The following is an 18,850-nucleotide window of genomic DNA, read 5'->3' as shown; positions in this document are numbered from 1 at the left end:
CGCCATAAGGATAAAAATGAGGCGGAGGCCACAATCGAGCACCGGGGGAAGCGTGACGAGGAGTCGCTTATCTGGAATAGCACGGATCGTGAGGAGAAAGCCAAGGTTTTGCGTTTGACGTGGTACACTAAGTATGCTTGCGAAAAGCCGGAGGACACCGGCGGTAGTTGACGATGATGACACCTCAAGCTCCCACTGGGGCTTCTTCACCTGGTTCATTATCATGTGAGTGACCCCAATCAGCTTCCATGACGAATCCCTAACAAATTTAGTGCTTTCTTGGGCATCGCCGGCTACCTCATCTTCTCATCCTGGATCAACTTCACGCGCTACGGCGCTCGAGGCTGGGATCTTCTCCCCCACAGCGACACCATCCGCGATATTCCTTATCTACTTAAGGATTGGATCCGCCGCGTTCTCAACACGGTGCAGGGAACAGGAAGTCGAGGAGGATACAGCGCGGTCTAGACGGGTTTCTTTTTGACAGCAAGTGTGTATCGTTATAGGTCTGAGTTGGGCTGGGCTGTGTGAGGAAATGGTACGGCGCTCACGCTAGTTGTATCTAGCTGGAATTGTATACATAGGTTGAAATTCGCGGGTTTCGGTTTTCTTAGCAGTGTTTAGATCAAGATGCTATCAAGCAGTGTTATCAACTGAATCCGCCTGATGGTCTATGCCAGTGTTGTTAATTGTTTTATAGAAAACGTGTTTTCATGGAACATGTATGCTCATTATTCATTATCGTCGACTTCTCGAGCCAGCTCTAACATAACTCTTACAAAAACCCTCATATCTCCGCTCTGCAGTCTTGGTATCTACCACATCTCGCATGTACATCTCGTGAATCTCAATCATCGTATGGGAAGTATCATACCGGCACCGCCTCTCCCACGTCCTCCCCTAGATCCACGCCCAACACCAACAAAGCCTCCCCCGGCGCTGATCTCCATCTTCCTAGCCAGGTTATTCAGCTCCTTCAGCAGACAACAAGCCGCCACAATTCTGAAACTCTCCAGCTCACCCGTTCCGTGGTACACTATCGGTGCAGATTCCTTTCTGATACATGCAACTGCTACGCAGGCCCAGCATAGCTCTACGACGTCTTCTCTCCAGCGCGAAGGAGCTGCGTCTGCGTCGGTGGCTGTGCTGAGGGTCTCTGCGCCGTCACCTACACCGCGATCGCGGATCTGCTTGACGATCAATGTCATGATGCGGTCGATTTCTTCTTTTAGTTTGATAGATGAGTCGCCTTGGCGGCGTGTTTGGGCACCGCGTTTGTTGAGGATGAAACCGCAGAAGACTTCGACTTCTGTGAGAGGCGCACGAGGGTTTTCGGAAAAGTGCCACATCTTGTCGGTGACAGTCGACTCGTAGCTGAGACAGTTAGCACGTTGAGCCAGTGGAAGGATATTGCAACTTACAGGCCTCGAATTTTCCACGCCTCGTTGGACCTGCGTGTCCAGTCGACGTCAAGTTTATACTTGTTTACCTCGCTTTCAACAACGGTTAATAACTGATCCCAAACAGAGGGTCCAGCTGTTTTGATAATCCGATGGATGTCTTCATCCCAGATCTTCTTCTCATCGACATTTCGATAGAGTCGACCGAGAATTTTGTCAGACTCGTAATACTTTGCTTTGTAACGAGCCATGCCATCGTCAGCGTTGTCATCTTCATCTTCGTCATGCAGATGATCGATCTGACCCTTTTCGTACATCCTCAGAGGCGGTGCTGTTGCAAGGCTGCAGAATATGTCAGTATACTTCGGCTAAGCAAGGCAGAAAGGACTTACAAATCAGGACGGAATGGAGGGTTCCTGGGCAGATCTTTTACATCGACAGGGATACCTGTCTTGGAGAAGTCGACGGCTGTAGAATGCATGCCCGCAAGGGAAATGCAGTAAGGGTGTGTCGTTCCCTCTTCATAATAATCGGCCAAGACGACGTGTCTTGTAGCGATCATGCCCAAGATATCAGTTCGCATAAAGTTAACGAAAAAGTCGGCAATGTCCTGGGGCTTGACTGGGCGATCTAGTGGCTTTGGCGCAACTCTTGGGTAGTCTGCTGGTAAGTAGTACTTTTCGGGCAATGCTTCTGGGTCCCAGATAATGTTGTAGAGGTCACCGTCTAAGTCGCCTCCACTCAGCATACTAGGCAAATCTCGCTCACCCTTCTGGCTGAAGACGATGCAGTTCTGTAAGCTACGTAGAGGGTGTCCCTGTGGAGGGGTCACTTGGTTGACAATCTGGATGTCTCCTGGGTGAAGAGCTGGTGAGCGTGTGACAATGATTCGGCCATCTTTCAGCGTGGAGTTGATACGACAACCTCTGTAAACGCCGTGTGTCTTGTCGTAGGTGACAAAGACCTCACCAGCATTTAGGTATCCCGTCTCATCCATGACACCAAAAAGGGTCACTCCTTGATCAACAGGAATGCGGGCCTTGTGCTTCAGCAATCTCAGTTCTCGCAAGACAACATGTTCAACCGCTGACTTGAGGAACTTATCCCGGCGGTAGTCAATGCCCATCTTGTGCAGCTGCTTGACCAACTTGGGCAGTCCCATATTGACGCCGATAGCCTGATAGTCCAGGAAATAGCTCGTGTTGGTCGCATCAGCTGTGACGTTGCGCAGTATGTCAAGAGCGTTATTCTGTAGTCTGAAGAACCAATCATTAGACGTCCCCATATCTTCCAAGATCTTGATCATTTGGCGGTTGAGAACGAGTCGAAGAGGTTTAGATGAAGCGTCGCAAATGCCGAGCTCTCTAAGATCGTCACTTGGGAACTTCATCATTGACTCCTGTCGAATACAGAAAACTTTCCCTGTGAGTCGGGTATCAAGAGAAAGCATTCCCTTACAACCACCCCAGCGGATCTGAAGACATGTTGGCGCCGCAGCTCGCATTGAAAGATAAGGCCAAATCTCTTCTAACGCGTCTCTAGAGATCGTTCCAACACCATCACTGAATACGCGGGTTCCATCTTCAGATTTGACATCTGGAATGAACCGACAGTTTATGCCAGTTTCAAGGATTGGGATTGCATATGGTGTTTCTGAGAAAGCCTGGCCGATTCGTGCTGCACACTTTGCTGGGACTCGAATCTCGCTGAAGTCTCCCAGGGCTTGCAGAATAGCTGCAGGAGTCTGGCGCTCAAAGTTCGAATCCGTGAAAGGTGCAGAGAACCAGGCGGAGTGAGAACGGAGAGATGAATGGGAGAAACCCAGGAAATCAAACTTTCGGCCAGCGATCGTGATGCCCTCGTCCATGACATGACGGAACCTGGCAAAGATTGGTTCGTTATCGACTTTTGGATGAAAGTTGAGGTCCTGTCCATCTTCTTCGCAGAAGAGCACGCGTAAGAAGTAGTCATTGTTCTCGTGATACTTTCGCAACACCCTGTTCTTGCTGTCGGGTTCGGGACCAGAGAGAAGAACACGCGTGGGCGTCACCGTAGCCTTGAAGATATAGATCTGATGATCTGGAATCTTGGCTCCGTAGATTCTGTCACGCTTGGGGTTCTCCGCCCTGGCCTCAAACTCTTTATCCATGATGCTGGCCATCAATGTGACAACATTCAACTCATTGGGATCCGTGCCAGGACAAGGGTAGGGTATTTTCTGCAATAGTGTCTTCATGGCATCGGTAGTGACGGGAGCCGCAACTTTCTTCTCTTTAGCATCCTTAATGACTTTATTGAGGATATGTAGCAGTTCTATGCCGCTCGCGGGGTTGATGTAGTTGTTCCAGACCAGAGCTTGGACTTGGAAGAGGAGAGCGAAGTGGACATTTCCTGATGCCAGCAGGCGCTTAGCCTTCTCTGTAAATTGCTGGCGGCCGAGGAAATGGTTGCTCTCTGGTTCCATGTATGACCACAGAACGGATGGGAGATCGTGATAAGTGACGGCGAGAATATCTCGATGCTTCACAGACCGGAGGACTTCGGTCATGTCGTTTAAGGAAGTGAAGAAGATGCGGTAGACAAGGCAAGATGACGAGTATTCGCGAATGAGCCCCCAGCTGACCAAACCCTGTACTCGTTTCCACGCCTGATTAGGATTGTCTGACTTATGAGGTGTGTACATCTTTGGAGGTTCAGTCAAGACCAAGGTGATGGATGCATCATTGCGACTAGCAATAAGATCCTGAATAGTGTCGTTGTGAAAATCCATACGGTATCCGTCTTCGTCGTAGACTGTCAACCACTGCGGCGTGAACTTGCCAATAACGTCTCCGAGCAGGATCAGATTGTTGTGCTCAATGAAGGTGATTACCTGTTCAGGACCACGAAAAGTGTTGCCACCACAACTGATGCTGTTGATAATGAAGGCTCTATCTGGAGCCTGCCGGTCTTTAGTGGTGGTAGCCGCAGCGGCGGCGGCAGCAGCAGCCTTTTGTTGCTTCTTTTCGCGTTCATGTTTGAGATGTGCAATGGAATGCTTGTCGAGAGCGCGAGTACTCTTCTCAACAAACACAGCTGTCTTGAGAATATGTAGACGCGGTGTATCCTTTGGTTCGAAGTTGGTCTTGAAAGGATATCGGGGGTTGATGTTTTCCTTCTGTGGTTGGTCGTGACGCTGTTGTTTGCCGTGTCTTTCAAGAAACGAATAGCCATCGCCGGGGCTGAGGAATTTGATCCATGCTCGGGGCCTTCCTTTTGGCTTTTCGCAATAAAAGTCCGTGATATTCAAAGCTTTCATGAATGGCATGAGTTCTTGTATGAAGCCCTCTTCTGACAAGTCCTGAGGGACATTTCGACAAAAGACCTCCATTGTCGCAAGCGAACCAGGCCGCCAGCCTTGAGTGGTTCAACAACTTTGCGCACGAGTAGAAACGGAAGAGTAACAGAAAAGGTGACTTGAATGTATTTGACACAGGATGCGAGGTCTGAAAACCGTTAATTTCGTTGGCACGTCCGCATGTGGCGGCTGACTCTCACATGAGCTTCCTAGCGCATCTCAATGGACATTGTAATGTTTCAAGAGGCGGGCAAATGAGTTGATTGGCGGCGCTATGTACGAGATCGAGTCCTCAGTGTCGCTCGATGTGGATAGATGCAGATTGTGATAACCAACGGGAACAATATATTGGATGAACGGGATACTTCATGCGGGAGGCCGACTGCTGATATATCCTGGTATAATATACAGTGCCAGACAAAAGAACGAGAGAGAAAAACCGAGAGAGTGAGGAGGAGAAAGAGAGAGAGAAATCCGAACATATCACAGAACAATCAATGGCTTCGTAAAGAGAGAAAGTGCAGAGTCAAGCACTGCTCGGCACTGGCATGGACAATTGCAGGCGAGGGCTATGCAGAAATGCCCTAAAATGACACGGCGCAATATTGCGCTGCCATGGATTTCTTATCTTCACAGTACATTCATTCACATAGATGGGCTCGATGCGAAGTAGCTGCGCGCTCGCTGCTAGGTCGCGATGACCTCTCGGTGTGCTCCCGGTGTGGACCCCGTATTCACGGTGACCTCTCGGTGAGTGGCGGGGTAAACATTTATACCTACAGTGAGGTACACCCCGCTACGTTCCCGGTTCCATCTGCCGAGCCGAATCGAAAACTCCCGCTCCACCTCCCGTCATGTAAATCGTTCTTCCGAAAGGGCCTGGGGGCGCTTTATAATGACTGGACAACCTCACATTGAGCTTCTCTCCTCAACTACAGCTCTCAATTTGAAGCACGATCACAATGTCTCCTCCTGGTAACCTCTACGTCACGATGCAGCCCAAGCCTGGGCTGTCTCTAGACCAATTCCACGAGTGGTATAATAACGAGCACGGCCCGACCCGACTTCGTCTTCCTCAGATCTTCTCCAACGGTCTTCGATATAAAGCGACGGATGGTCAAGAACCCACCTATCTCGCTGCCTACGACGTCACGTCCATGCCACACCTTGAGACCGAGACATACCTCACACTGCGAGCGAACCGATCTCCTCGAGAAGCCGAGACCATTGGCCAAGTTGACGTGAAACGATATTTCTGGGACTTAGTTCATTCCAACGAGTCTGACAAGTTCGTGCCCTTTGAGAAGTTGACCGACGAAGAGGCCGAGGGTCTGCAGACTACCGCTGTCACAATTGAGCTCAAGGACGTTGAGGGCGCTGCAGAGGAATATCAGAAGTGGCTGGTTGATGAGCATATCCCCATGTTGGCCAAGGTTCCTGGTTGGCTGCGCTCGCGCGCCTTCAAGACTTCGTATCTTGAGGGCCAGGGCAAGACGACGTTCCTTGCGCTGCATGATTATGCTAAGGAGAATGGCCAGGGTGGGCCGGAGCACAAAGCCTCGATGGACACCCCATGGCGCACCAAAGTGTTTGACAACTTTGTTGCTTCCAAGGGTCGAAGAACATATTCTCTGTTTTACGTCTTTGGACCTGCTCCTCGAGAGCTGGAAGCGCTATCAAAGCTGCCGTCGACAGCTGCTTTCACCTCCCCCGACTCCAAGCAATCTACCACGCCTGGCCCCAACGCGGCTATCAACTCCTACATTACAACTTCGGATTCACTGGTAATCCCCTACCGATTGGAGGGTAACCCAGACCCCAAGGCTCCTACAATCGCTTTCTGCAATTCTCTGTTGACTTCGCTGCATATGTGGGATCCCCTTGTAGAAATCCTCAAGCGAGAGCGCCCTGAATTTCGAATCCTCCGATATGATACCCGTGGCCGACATGCCGTGCCTCAGCCTCCCGTAGCTGCCACAGTGGATCGCTTGGCTAATGACATTCGAGAAGTGCTTGATGCTCTCCGCATCACTAAGCTGCACACTCTTATTGGTGTTTCAATGGGTGGTGTTACGACCCTGAACTTTGCCATCAAGTACCCTGAGCGTCTTCAGCAGTTTATTGCCTGTGACTTCAACCCTACATCCAGCGCTGCCAACACACAAGCGTGGAAGGATCGCACTGCTCTAGCTGAGGAGGATAACGGCAAGGGTATCGAGAAGCTCGCTGGACAGACTGTCCAGCGATGGTTCCATCCCTCCACCAACGCTGAGACCGTCAAGTGGATGACGGAGATTGTCGTTGCTAATGACGTCGAGGGCTTCAAGTACAGCAACACAGCACTCTGGGATTACGACCTCAAGCCTAAGATGGGTGGCTGCAAGGTACCTGGCCTGTTTGCCGTTGGAGAGGAAGACGCCAAGGGTGCTCTCGTCAAGGCTATGGATGCATGCAAGGGACTACTTGGCGATAACGGTGCCGAGTTGAAGATTGTACCTCAAACAGGACATCTTCCGATGGCAGAGAATCCCCAGGCTTTCTGGGAGGCTGTTAAAGAATTCTTGTAATTTTGAGAGGAGATGAAAAATTAGAATACAAAAGGGCTCAATCGGGCTTTGACAAAAAGCAAAAGTTAGATACTATCGCTATGCGTCCTCTTTCTTCTGCTCAGCGGGTGCCTTCTCATCCAAACCGTACCGTGTATCCAACTCTTTACGTAGTGGAATATCTTTCTCAAACAGAGATAGTACCCAAGCAAGCCCGCCGAATGCTACAGAGATGACGTAGACTTTACTCAAAGACAGCATGAAAACATGTCGAATTTGAGTCTGAACAACCTCGTCAAATTGTAGAACGAAAGCTCGTGTCGCGCTCTGGTAAGAATCTCCTGAGCTGAGCCTTTCCCGCGCCAACTCGTTATCGATCATGTGCGAATACTGCTTCGTATACGTGTTGAAAATAGATCCAGCGATTGCTACGCCCCAAACAGCGCCGAAAGAACGCATGAAAGTCCAGTTACCCGTTGCAGCAGCTTGATCTTCCTCATCAGTCGCGGCTTGAAAAGCAGGCAAAAGGGTATTCAGAAGGAAGCCAGAGCCGATAGCTGGAACGAACTGCAGCATAATCCAAGCCGCAGGAGGACTATCTTCGTGAAGAAGACCGAGGAGGCCAACACCGAGAGTCATGAGGAAGAAGCCTGATACGTGAAGCATCTTATACTTGCCCCATTTCGAGAGGACGACCGCAGAGAGCGCTGCGCCTGGGATGGCGATGAGAGCAACGGGGAGCATTTGCACTCCTGACCGCGAAGGTGTTGACAGCTTGACAGCTTGGAAGTACAACGGTAGGAAGAAGTAACACCATTGGATTAACAACATGTTGAGAAACGTGTTGATGTAGATAATGGATGATGTGCGACCTGGGAACAGGCGAATTGGCATGACAGGTTCTGAAGGAATTCCTGAGGCTTCGTATATAACGAAACCGACAAGGCCGAGGAGGCCGATTATCAGGGGAGCTATGATTCGAGCATCTGACCAAGGATGAACGGGACCTGCCCAAGTAAGGGCAATGAGAATCGAGACGCTTGATGCGATGAGGATAGCGTTGCCGATGTAGTCGATACGACGGAGTTTATCCATGGTAGACTGACTTCGATCGTATTGGAGGTTGAGAAAGAAGTACGTAACGGCGATAGCAACGCCCCCTATGGGAAGATTGAGGTAGAATACCTAATAAGTCAGTATAAGTCGGCACGTATGGTGGATATACTTACCCATCTCCAAGTCGTGTTCTCAACAATAACACCACCAAGGAAAGGCCCAACAGCGAATCCAATAGTGGCCACCAGAAGAAGTATAGCGATGTAGTTTCCTCTATATCGAAGTGGCACCAGATCAGAGATGATCACATCGTTGACCATGGTGACTCCACCACTACCAATACCTTGAATAGCGCGTCCGGCGATTAGCATAGCACCACCGTTAGCGCCACCTGCGATACCACTTCCAAGTGTATATGTAGCAAAGATGAACATCATGACTTTCTTGCGGCCCCAGAGATTACAGAGCTGGCCAAACAGGGGTTGAACACAAGCTCTGCAGCATGTCAGCCCCGTATTGAAATCGAAGGAGGAACTTACGTGGTGAGGAAAAAGACATTGGTAACCCAGATGTAACTACTTCCAAGATTGAGACTCTCGACGATGGTTGGGAGAGAAGTTATGACAACTGTTGCTTCGAGGGATGCGAGGAGTGTTGCCAGGACTAAAGTAACCATGATCATCCAGAAGCGATAATCTCTGTTGAAAGCCGGTTTTGTCTTTGAAGTAACTGGTGTTTGAGCTTCTTCATCTTCTCGGGCTGTTTTCGTCTGGTCTGACGAGTTGACGGAGGGTGGCGACGAGAGTGTCTGGTTAGTTGCCTCGACTTTGTAAAGTGAGGCAGTACCTTTCTTTTCCGCAGAAGCCATCATGATCACTTTACCACAAGTCTAGTTGCACTGATGATATCGTCACATCTTCAGAGGAAGAATGTCAATTTATAAGACAAATCCATGAAGTCACGAAGTAACAGATATAGAAAACGGAGGCTTATTAAATGAACTCCGACTCCTATGGGAAACTAATTGCTGACACTGTTTTCAAATGCTCCGTAGTATGGGATTTGTCAACTAAGCCAACATATATACGGTAGCTTGTCTGATATCCTATTGCTGGAGCTGGGCTTACGTTCGGATGCTTTCGACAGGAGTTAGCCTCCGTCCTAAGAGGTGCGGCGAATGTTTCACCCCGTCTTACCAAAAGTCTACAGATGCTATGGATTTTGGCTATTCGGAAATCGAAACCTATCATTAGGTAAGAATTGGTTAGAATAATAAGTATGCAAACTTAGAATAATTGCCGGCTGTGAAAAGTTATCCATCAATTATCATCCGAACCTCGATTGGCAGCCAGTCACATCAAGAAAGACAACCTAGCAAAAAAGGAAAATCAAGAAAACAACAGGCAAAAGATGGAAAAAACCAATCGACGCAGGCCTGATTCGAACAGACGCCTCCGAGGAGAATAGATTTCTAGTCTATCGCATTAGACCACTCTGCCACTGCGCCTTAGCTGATTGGATAAACTCTAGGTGTGCAGGGTAGTAGAAGTAGCCCACCTATGGGAAGAAAGAAAACACAGGACCTTGATTCTAAATGATAAAAAGACTTAGGTGATATAGCCTAAGCTTAGGATAACTTTTACTGAGTTTATTTTGACACCCTATATTAAGGTTTGCTGTTTTCTTGCCCCCCGAGGCCCGCATTAGCTCGAATGAGACAAGTCCTGGGTGCTTCATTCACAACAACCACCATAGAAGACATGAAATTAGATTGCTTTGCATTTTATGCTATGACTTATTAACTACTTAGTATTCTGATTAACTCTTCTAGATTCATTCCTGTTTTGAAGTATCTAATTGTTTGTAGATACAAGAATTTAGTTGAGACGACTTGTGATCAGGTCAAAACTTTGGTAAACTGGTGGTGATGACCTGGCACCAGATGAGTCGACCATTATTGTTGGCGCGACTTCCAAATTTAAGCCTTGATGAAGTTCTGGATGTCGTAGATGCTTCCTCAACTATGTGAAAACGATGATGCCGTCTTGAGGTCTAATTTCTAAGAGATTCTTCGATCGGCGCCATATCTTCTGGTCGACACAGAGGAGTCAAAAGATCAAGAGACTGGCCATGAGACGATGTGATCTTGGTGAAGACCGTCACGTCGGTACGACAAACGACACACTCGATTCGTCGATGCCTTCACATCTAGTTCCTTGGCGGCAGTGCTTCGTTACTGACATGCTGGGTAGGTATAAATCTCGTGAAATCTATCGTTCACCTGTAGTCGTAGGAGCTCGATCGTGGGTGAGAGGCCGGCCTTTCGCTGGACCTTGGCCTCGCAACTTCTTAAGGTCGTGGCCAACATCAATCCAGCTGATTTTGATCAATGACACCTGTCCGTAGTTTTCCAATAGCTTCTTCAACAAACTGCCCTAGCCTTTCCCTTGGTTGAGTCGTCTGTGTTTCTTCCTATTACCTCGGTCCTCTGTCCGGGTATGTTGAGCATCAACCTTCTCCAATCTGCTGAACTCGTACCTATAATTCGATCGCATGATCCCGTTTAGCCCCCGATAGAACTTTTGCTGCGCCTTCTCCTGAAGCACAACAATCTCTCGCTGAATCTCGCCGCGTCCAGACATGGAACACCCAGGATTATCAGTGCCTTCAAGTTCAGATAACGCGCCATCTTATTGATCTGAGCCCCCAGCAGAGGTGATCCATAGCGTTTCATGATCGATTTGAGCTCTGGAGCGTGAAGAACAGCATAGGAAGTTGAAGGAGGTCCGAACAAGGTACAATGAGAAAGAAACTTCATAAATTTTGGCTGTTGGTATGTCTGTGTGGCTGGAACGCTGAAAAGATGGTGGGTCAGTATAGGCGAGCTCTTCACTAGTGCCGGCGTCCTGGGAAGAACTGAGTGATATCGAATATTGATCTGTTTTGAGTGTTTGGTAAGTGTGAGATGTGATGCTCGGTATTGGCCTCGTTAGGAGAGTCTTCGAACCCCCCCCTCCCTGCAAGCTCGGCCTCGCGTTAGCCAGAAGGAGTTCTGATGGAGGCTTTTGGCGACCAGGACACACAAGGAATTATATTCGGCCTAAGTGGAAACGGGGAAGCCATGGTAATAGTCAAAGCAAGTCATAAAATGGGCTTGGCAGTAGAAGAATCCTTTAGGGATCTGGTAACGCCCCCAAACGTTCGGAGATTGTTGGTAGAAAGAGTGGAAGCCATCGTGAGAGTGGTTTCAGACTCATCGATTTGCTGTTGTGAGTAATCTTGTTGGACAAGCTTTCATGCCGAAGTACATCTTCCCAACTTGGAGACAACTGCCGTATTTGTTGAAGAGTTTGGATGGCTATATGAGTCGTAGAGAACTTCAGGCTCGGCGGTTTTCTTGAGATACTTCTCAATAGAATTGTGAGGATTCCATAGTGTGACGTTGGTTGAGTTCCTCAGTGATGTAGTCATTCAGAAGGTCTCCGTAAGCGATTGGTCATTTGCCAGGAAGGCAGGCGGTTCGGGAGATGTTGGCCGGTCTTGAGTCGACTTCTGGTCGCCGCGCTTCTTCGCCCACTGTTGAACGTCCTCGAAAGGCATCCTGTTGTTGTTTGAAAAAGAGATAGATTTAAGACGTACGACGGTGTTAATAGTATTATAGACTCGCACCACGGCTTTGGGGTAAGGGAAATCGGTAGACAGATGATGGCGGGAAATTAGCGAGTTCTTGGTGTAAGCCATTGCGCTGTTTTCCCTTACCGTGAGGTGAAGTGGATGGTGGCGGCTGTCCGGTATTGTAGTCACTCGTTGTCGAAAAGGAATCGCATCGCATCCGTAGTTTCGATTTCCAGTTCCTCGGAGCAATAGAAGAGGTCGTCTATCATGACAGCTCGGAGGCCCTCATCCTACGTCCGGGCCGTAAGTGCACGTAAAGCCACACCAGGATCAGCAGAAGCAAACCTTGGACTATCGCAGCCTTGTTACTTCCAATGATGGTTGAATCCAATGCCCTGATATGTAGGCTAATGTTGACAACCAGAGTCCGAGCAGCAGATTCTTTGACTTTCTCTTATTGAGATACATCTGGCTTGGCAAATGTCTTTTCATCCCCAGAGGCGAACTCTCAGGGGAGCTGGAAGTTGGTTGCTTTCACTCAATTGGGATCGTGTTGGCATGTTAAGTCGTTGTTCGCAGTGGCGCATGTCGCTGACTGATTGGGGCAAAGCTGTCGAACGGTAAACGCAGACGTTTACGACTTTCCCAGAATCCTCATCAAACCTTCGCGATCTGCTGTCATTTCTGCCATTTGAGCTTCCAGCTTCTCAAAATAGTCTTAACTCTCTGCCAGACTCCCCTTTAAAGCTTCGAGAGCGAGGCACTGCACGATTCCTTGCCGGATCAGCTCGGGATTCTCCTATGAACTTCCCCTATCGAAGCCTGCCATGAACTCTTCAGGACAAGTGAGGATAGGGCTGTTGAGTTCAGTTCCATACCAGTCGTGCTTATTTGAAGGTTGATATGTTCCGAGTGGTGAGATAATGGCGATGCAGCAGAAGGAGACAGTACTGGCGCAGTCTCTGGTGATGTGACGCCCCAGAACAATCAACCAAAAATCAGTCTTAGACACTGGTGAGGATACATAATCAGAGTCAGGACCTCCTTTGGATCTGTGAATTCCTCAGGGTGAGCCAGAAGGTCCTTGCTTACAGTGCCTCTTGCAACAGCGAGCTCCTGCACCTGATGCCTCTTAAATAAAAGGCACTGAATAGTAATATAGTTGCCGACCAGGCATCGCGCGGCTCTTCCAGATTCTTCGCTGTGAATGCTTACAAATCTCGAAGTGCTTCTCGAAGCCTTCGTGTGAGTAGACAGTATCGCGAACTGCAGCACCAAATGAATAGTTTTGCTGTTGTTACTGGGTTTCCTTCTCCGCTTAGAACTAACGTTGCGTCAGATGTAAGATCAAAACATCATTTACCAAAAATGACATTAGAATTTGTCTTATTTTCGATGTGTGCAGCCGGCGAGATTATTGCATTGTCATTTGTTAGGGGTCGCATACTCCCCACGCTGGCTCATTCATATGTTGGTAACCTCAGAGGGCCTGTCCGGGCGTCGGCGCCAGCAGGAAGGCAAAAAGTCTGTCGTAGTGACAGGTGGTGTTAGTGTGACGAGCAACAACACCATTCGGGAGCTGTCTGCTTCCCTTCATGTATGTGACTCCGTAATATTGCTGTTTGTCAGGTCGTCTTCGAAAGCAAGACTTGTGATGGTAGGCTTGTTGCTCATGTATGAAACGACCCGAAACTTCTGGACTATATTCGGAGTATTCTCGTAAACAAGCCCGAGCATCTCTGTATCACCACTCCCAACCGAAGATCAAGACCCTGCGAGTCCCCTTTTTGAGATCAAGGTCTCGCTATTTGCTTCCAGACGACTGCGGTGCGTGTATTGTCGATCTCAATGTAAAGAAGAACATCTTACGCTGGTTCCATGTCCGCAACTCCTCCCGACTGGTCTGGTGGCGGAGCTCTTTCAAGGACCAGTTGCGAAATGTTAGATTCGGATGCTCGTGGCCGATCGTAGCCCAAGGGTTAGGGAAGTTTGTTTGGGAAGACATTGTTTGCGATAGCTCCAGGCAAATGATGGAAGACCTCGCGGCGTGAGAGGTGGTGCTTGTTGACCCAGTCTCCGTCAACGTTTTGGGAGTGGTACCAGAAGTTCACGGGGTCGAAGCACAGACTTGATTGCTGCGAACGTCTCCTGCGGAAGACACAGAAGGTTGTATGCGTGTTGCAGATTGCAAAGTTGCGATCGAACTTCAAAAGGCAGCTGTAGATCTATCCTTGATTGTTGCTCCAGGCGCGCCAGGACTCTTGGTTCTAGAAGATACTGGTGGTGATCAGGATGTTTGGGCTCAGATAATGATGGCGAGGCCGCTCGGGCGTCGTTCATCTGTTGGAGGGTCCTCAGTCGACTTCTTGTCGGCTTCGTCACACACTGCCGAACTTGATTGAAAGGCATTTTGATGTTATTTGGTGAAAGATGTGAAAATGTGTAAGATAGAGAGATGAGGAGTTTGGAGGATTGTTTCTTGAGAGAGGATATGCTTTGGTATGATTGCTAAGAAAAGCTTGGTGAAGAGGTCTAACAAGACGAGGAGGGTGAGGTCGCGAGATGATTACCTCGCTCTGGACCATCTTCCCCCTGAGGACCAGCCGCCTCTAGAGTTAAGTCTATTTCATCGAAGTAGCCGCCAAATGTATTATCGGTTGAGGTCTTCTAAGGAAAACCTGTTGGCAATAACCTTATCCAGGATTATGCCGTACGGAATCGGGAAGTGACGCTAAAATGCCCCGGGATCCGGGCATAGACGTAAATCCTTGGAGCCTGATAAAGAGGTAAATAAGAGGATTTGTGCTGCGTGAGCAAGGATTATCGCGACCGGATTTAGATCATGCTCTAAGTATTTCTCGTTAATGCCGGTGAAGTCGTTATATATTGGGATAAAGGTAGGACGGGGATGGTGGAGGGCCAACATGATGGCCTAAGGGTTAGCGTGTACTGCAGATAGTACATGGCCGCGATCTCAAGCCCAGTCCAGGAGATGTATGAGCCAGGGGACCATATTTTCTTGGAGCAAAATGGCCGGATCGCATCTACCTTGAGGCAGCGATCAATCTTTGCACCGGTATACCCGCCTTACCAGCGTGTGGATGTGACTTGTAAGACTAGCGCAAGGCGTGATGTTGTGGTTGAACACTTCGTCTGAACTTGTAAGGAGCTTCGAAATAGATCGTCTTGCAGCAAATGAAAGATGTCTAGCTGCATCTGAGTTGCGAATGCCGTTGTAAAAAGAATCTTGCGGTAATGGCGATTCCCATTCAGGGGAAGGCAATCCTCGTAAATCTCGTAAATTAGCCCCCCGACCAACTCCAACACTTCTGTCGCATCGCGGCCAGGGGAAGCGCGAAGTGGACGCCGCGGCTCAGGGTAGAAATCGCGCACCAGGATGGCCAGTTCGAGGCATCCAGGCAGATGAGTTGCTCCCATGTGGCTTGTTCAGCATCGTAACGTCAAACTCCTTGACTACAGACATGGCGGCTTTAATGGCCCCCATCGGACGGACGATCCGGCACATTTGCGAGCAGGCCAGCATCAGATTACACAACACGTCGACTTTTACGTCGGTGTCGTCGCTGATTAGTTCGGCGATGAAGGCCTGGAGCTCTTCAGAGAGTCTCTACAGGCCTGTGCATTTTGTAGTACCCCTTCGTGGACTTCTACCATGAGCTATTAGAGGCCTCATTGGAAGTGTTGTATCGCGTCTGAGCATCCTGAAGTTTCCAAAATACTTCAGGAAAGTCGTCTTTGGAGTAGGTGAATTCGGCGGAGAGGACTCCGTGTCCGAGTTGGAGCCTGAGCAAGCGCTCGAGGATGGGATGGCATTGGATGGCCCACCCCCATGAAACTAAATGCAGTTGGGCTCTTCGTAGATACGGCAAAGGAAGTCACAGCCGTCTGAAAATGTGGCGGTCGTGTCGCTCGATCTGCTGAAAGCCTCTGGCGAAGGCTCTCGCGTAGAAAGCTATGTTCAGCGCCAATGGAAGTCCGCCGATTCCCAGACAAGGAACAGCTTGTGTGGGCAGCTCCCAGCAAAGACGACTTTCTCCTTGTCCCAGCATCACCCCCTAATTTCATTCGTTTTCTTTTTCCTTTTTTACTCTTATCGAGCATGCATCCTGGTGCGCGCGCCGATACACCGCCGAAATATTCTTTAGGCCAAGTCGACAGAGATTTGCTGCGTTCCACATAATATGCCCGCTACGCCTTGCAGATGTCGTTTATTGTAGTCGTCATGGGATGGGATCTCCACGTAAGGAGCATTCCTTTCACCCTCTATTAGAAGAGAAACAGTGTAAGATCGCTTAATACAATAGTGTACTATCAGCTCTTCTCGGACTATTTCGCGTACTCCCAGATCTGCTGGGATCATGTGTCTTGTATTGTCCCTGAGGAGGGAGAGGGCCCAGCATGTATGGAAGCCTTGAGACATGGGTTTAGTCGATGCTATTGACTGGCTCTGGCGAATGGCTGGGATTCATCCATCTGCATATTCTCGATGGCGGTAGGAGATTTGTTCGATCAGATCCTGGCCGCCGATTAAGTCTTGCAAAACCATAGACTCTTCGACCTGGTCTCCGTCAATGTTGAGTGACTGATTATCCAATTTCAACTGCCGCTGCTCTGAAGTCGGCATCCCCTCTTTGTCCTCATGCGCCTCTTCATCAGCCAGTGTGTAGCAGAATTAAATGACACCGGCATGAGCCATACGTCGAATGGTGCATTTCTGGATGCAAAGTTGGTGATGAATACTGTGCCAGTAAGTTGCGTAGCTCCTCATGTGGGTGAAGAGTGTCTCTCCGTGCACAGGAGTATACGCGCGGGTGGTAACTGGGTCGAGCTCAAATACGTCCGTCAGACATACCAACTCTTCTTCGTATCTTCTTTCCCACAGCTCAGAATCTTCTTGGGCCCCCTTTTAGTTCTGGGAAATTTGTTGTGGTACTTTCGTGAATGAGAAGTATTCTCATTACACATCTCCATTGATTTGTAGAGGACCGAGCTGACTGATGACAGTCGGAACGAGGTTTTTAGGCCTCGAAGTCATCGCCGGTTTTGATAGGCGCAGGTTGCTGAACGTGTCGTGATATTTAGGCGCGAAGAAGAAACCATGAGTTTCTGGATGTTGCGCTCGATGGGGGTTGTGACAGCCCGGGTCATGGGAGATCCGGAGGTGGCCTTGGGAGAAGAGACTGTGATAGTAGGCACAGCCATTCTGAGGGGGGAAGTTGGTCTCATGCCCATCATGAAACGGCACATCAAAGGTGACGAAGCATCGAATCCAGCGTTCTTTTTCTCCTTCTGGATTCAATCTGACGTGGTTTTCCCTCCACGAATCTTGTTCTTCGCCGCCTGCTTTGCTTTCTCAGCGTATCAATTCTTTGGGCGTTGAGCTAGATGGGTCGTGTTGACTGTGGAATCGTGCACTGGAACCATGCCTCTTCGGATTTCACACCCTGCTTCTTGTTGCCCGAGGCCCTCTACCTTCACTTTTCCGAAAAGGTCTTCTTGAAGGTTTGGATCTTTTTGGATCACTTGAGCAATCTTTTCTATACCCCCAGGGGACTTATTGGAATACATGGCAACTTAGAGGCACTCACGTCATCTGGACAACGTGACCGCAGATGTAGATGGATGGGTCGATATATACAGGCCGCTTTGCGATCATCTTCTGAAGGACCTTGACGATCGATTCTGCTTGGGTCAAGTAGGCATTGGCGGCCATGGCCTGTCGTGCTGGGTTGGGTTGGTCACCGGGGTCGGGGGAGTCTTTGACGGAGGACATGGGCTTGCGCTGAGATGATTGTTTTGACCTGAAGGGCCCGCTTCAGATGATGGAGGTGTTTGTTCGGAGCCCGAGCTTACAGGCTGGTTCTGGCCTGAAGCTTGAGCAGTTCGGTAAGCTGCACCGTTACGGGTGCTGAGCTTGATTATCTCCCTCCTTGTACTTCAGGCTGAACAAGATAAAGGCCCACCTTTGCGAGGCATCATGCTAGGTCCTAATGAGAGCCAATATGACTGATAAGCTAAGGCCCAGAATTGGGCGACTTGAGATAGCGAATGTGTAAGGTGCTGGAGTTGTTGCGCCACCTTGGTGATGTCAACGTCGGCCCCTGACTTGAGTCATGATGAGATTGAGGCTGGTTAGGAAGCCTGATGACTTGGCTATCGCTCAGTTCCTCTTGGCTAGAAATTGGCTGATCGACGCTCGGTGGCTGGGATATAGGAGCCAGATCAGCTCTTGGTTACTGGGACTGTCGGTATTGGAAGGAGAAGGTCTCGATGGTTGAGAATGGTATGCTCAAAATAAGAGATTAGGACTGGGTGCTTTTGCCCTGAGCACGCTGAGGACAGACAGGTATGCATATCTCGAAGAAGGAGGAATTATTGCCCAATCGTGTCCTGAATGTCAAGTTTCTATGCAGAAGCATGTGTTGAGAATGAACCACTAGTTGGATCTCTTGGCAGTGTTACTCGATGCTATCTTCAGGGACATGGTCAGCGATTCGGTCCTCGTTGTGAATCGTGCTGCTCGTGTTATTTGCGGGACACGACTGGCATCTGGCGATCGCTGTCGCTTTCTGCCAGGGCCTCGTCTTTTGGGAGGCCTGGTGGAATGATGTGTTCTGAGATCGATTTCTTGACTGCATGCAAAAAGTAACATCTGAAGTCGAGATGCCTGGCACGATAGCACCTTGCCGAATGAGATCGGCGTTTGGCTCGAAGCTGGCTTGCGCCCCTTGACCCCTGCTGCTCAAGACCCAACTCACCCATCTCATCATCGAGTTGGTCCAATGCCAAAAATACCTTGGCCTCGACGTCTCTCAAGCCTCGGCGCCCGGCACAACATTGCGGTTTCCTGGTTGAAGACCACTTTGGGAACTGTG

At 49.3% G+C, this 18,850-nt stretch overlaps 6 protein-coding genes and 1 non-coding gene across 7 annotated transcripts; 2 read left to right on the top strand and 5 right to left on the bottom strand.

Annotated features, from left to right (window-relative positions):
* Window positions 1–133: 133 nt before the first annotated feature.
* Window positions 134–468, top strand: FVEG_09666 (hypothetical protein; the record flags this gene model as incomplete). Its single annotated transcript, XM_018898720.1, has 2 exons — window positions 134–225; window positions 273–468. 2 exons carry the CDS (start codon window positions 134–136, stop codon window positions 466–468), a joined length of 288 nt encoding a protein of 95 aa, XP_018756647.1.
* A 383-nt stretch (window positions 469–851) lies between these two features.
* On the bottom strand, window positions 852–4,770 carry FVEG_09667 (hypothetical protein; the record flags this gene model as incomplete). The annotated part of the gene is made up of 3 exons (XM_018898721.1): window positions 852–1,374; window positions 1,422–1,742; window positions 1,793–4,770. 3 exons carry the CDS (start codon window positions 4,768–4,770, stop codon window positions 852–854), a joined length of 3,822 nt encoding a protein of 1,273 aa, XP_018756648.1.
* A 770-nt stretch (window positions 4,771–5,540) lies between these two features.
* On the top strand, window positions 5,541–7,429 carry FVEG_09668 (hypothetical protein). Its single transcript, XM_018898722.1, has one exon. The coding sequence runs from the start codon at window positions 5,700–5,702 to the stop codon at window positions 7,302–7,304; it is 1,605 nt and encodes a 534-aa protein (XP_018756649.1). The 5' UTR covers window positions 5,541–5,699; the 3' UTR covers window positions 7,305–7,429.
* Window positions 7,383–9,207, bottom strand: FVEG_09669 (hypothetical protein; the record flags this gene model as incomplete). Its single annotated transcript, XM_018898723.1, has 3 exons — window positions 7,383–8,468; window positions 8,513–8,834; window positions 8,879–9,207. 3 exons carry the CDS (start codon window positions 9,205–9,207, stop codon window positions 7,383–7,385), a joined length of 1,737 nt encoding a protein of 578 aa, XP_018756650.1.
* A 557-nt stretch (window positions 9,208–9,764) lies between these two features.
* Window positions 9,765–9,846, bottom strand: FVEG_16634. Its single transcript has one exon. It is a non-coding gene; the product is annotated as a tRNA-Ser (tRNA).
* Window positions 9,847–11,810: 1,964 nt separating this feature from the next.
* Window positions 11,811–12,080, bottom strand: FVEG_09670 (hypothetical protein; the record flags this gene model as incomplete). The annotated part of the gene is made up of 2 exons (XM_018898724.1): window positions 11,811–11,915; window positions 11,979–12,080. 2 exons carry the CDS (start codon window positions 12,078–12,080, stop codon window positions 11,811–11,813), a joined length of 207 nt encoding a protein of 68 aa, XP_018756651.1.
* A 5,479-nt stretch (window positions 12,081–17,559) lies between these two features.
* Window positions 17,560–17,748, bottom strand: FVEG_09671 (hypothetical protein; the record flags this gene model as incomplete). The annotated part of the gene is made up of 1 exon (XM_018898725.1): window positions 17,560–17,748. The coding sequence occupies one exon, from the start codon at window positions 17,746–17,748 to the stop codon at window positions 17,560–17,562; it is 189 nt and encodes a 62-aa protein (XP_018756652.1).
* Between the last annotated feature and the right edge of the window lie 1,102 nt (window positions 17,749–18,850).

Source organism: Fusarium verticillioides, chromosome 1 (genome assembly GCF_000149555.1).
Source record: "Fusarium verticillioides 7600 chromosome 1, whole genome shotgun sequence".
Classification (NCBI taxonomy): Eukaryota; Fungi; Ascomycota; class Sordariomycetes; order Hypocreales; family Nectriaceae; genus Fusarium; species Fusarium verticillioides.
The sequence above is the reverse complement of the archived record's forward strand: the minus strand, read 5'-3'. Positions and strand labels throughout refer to the sequence as shown.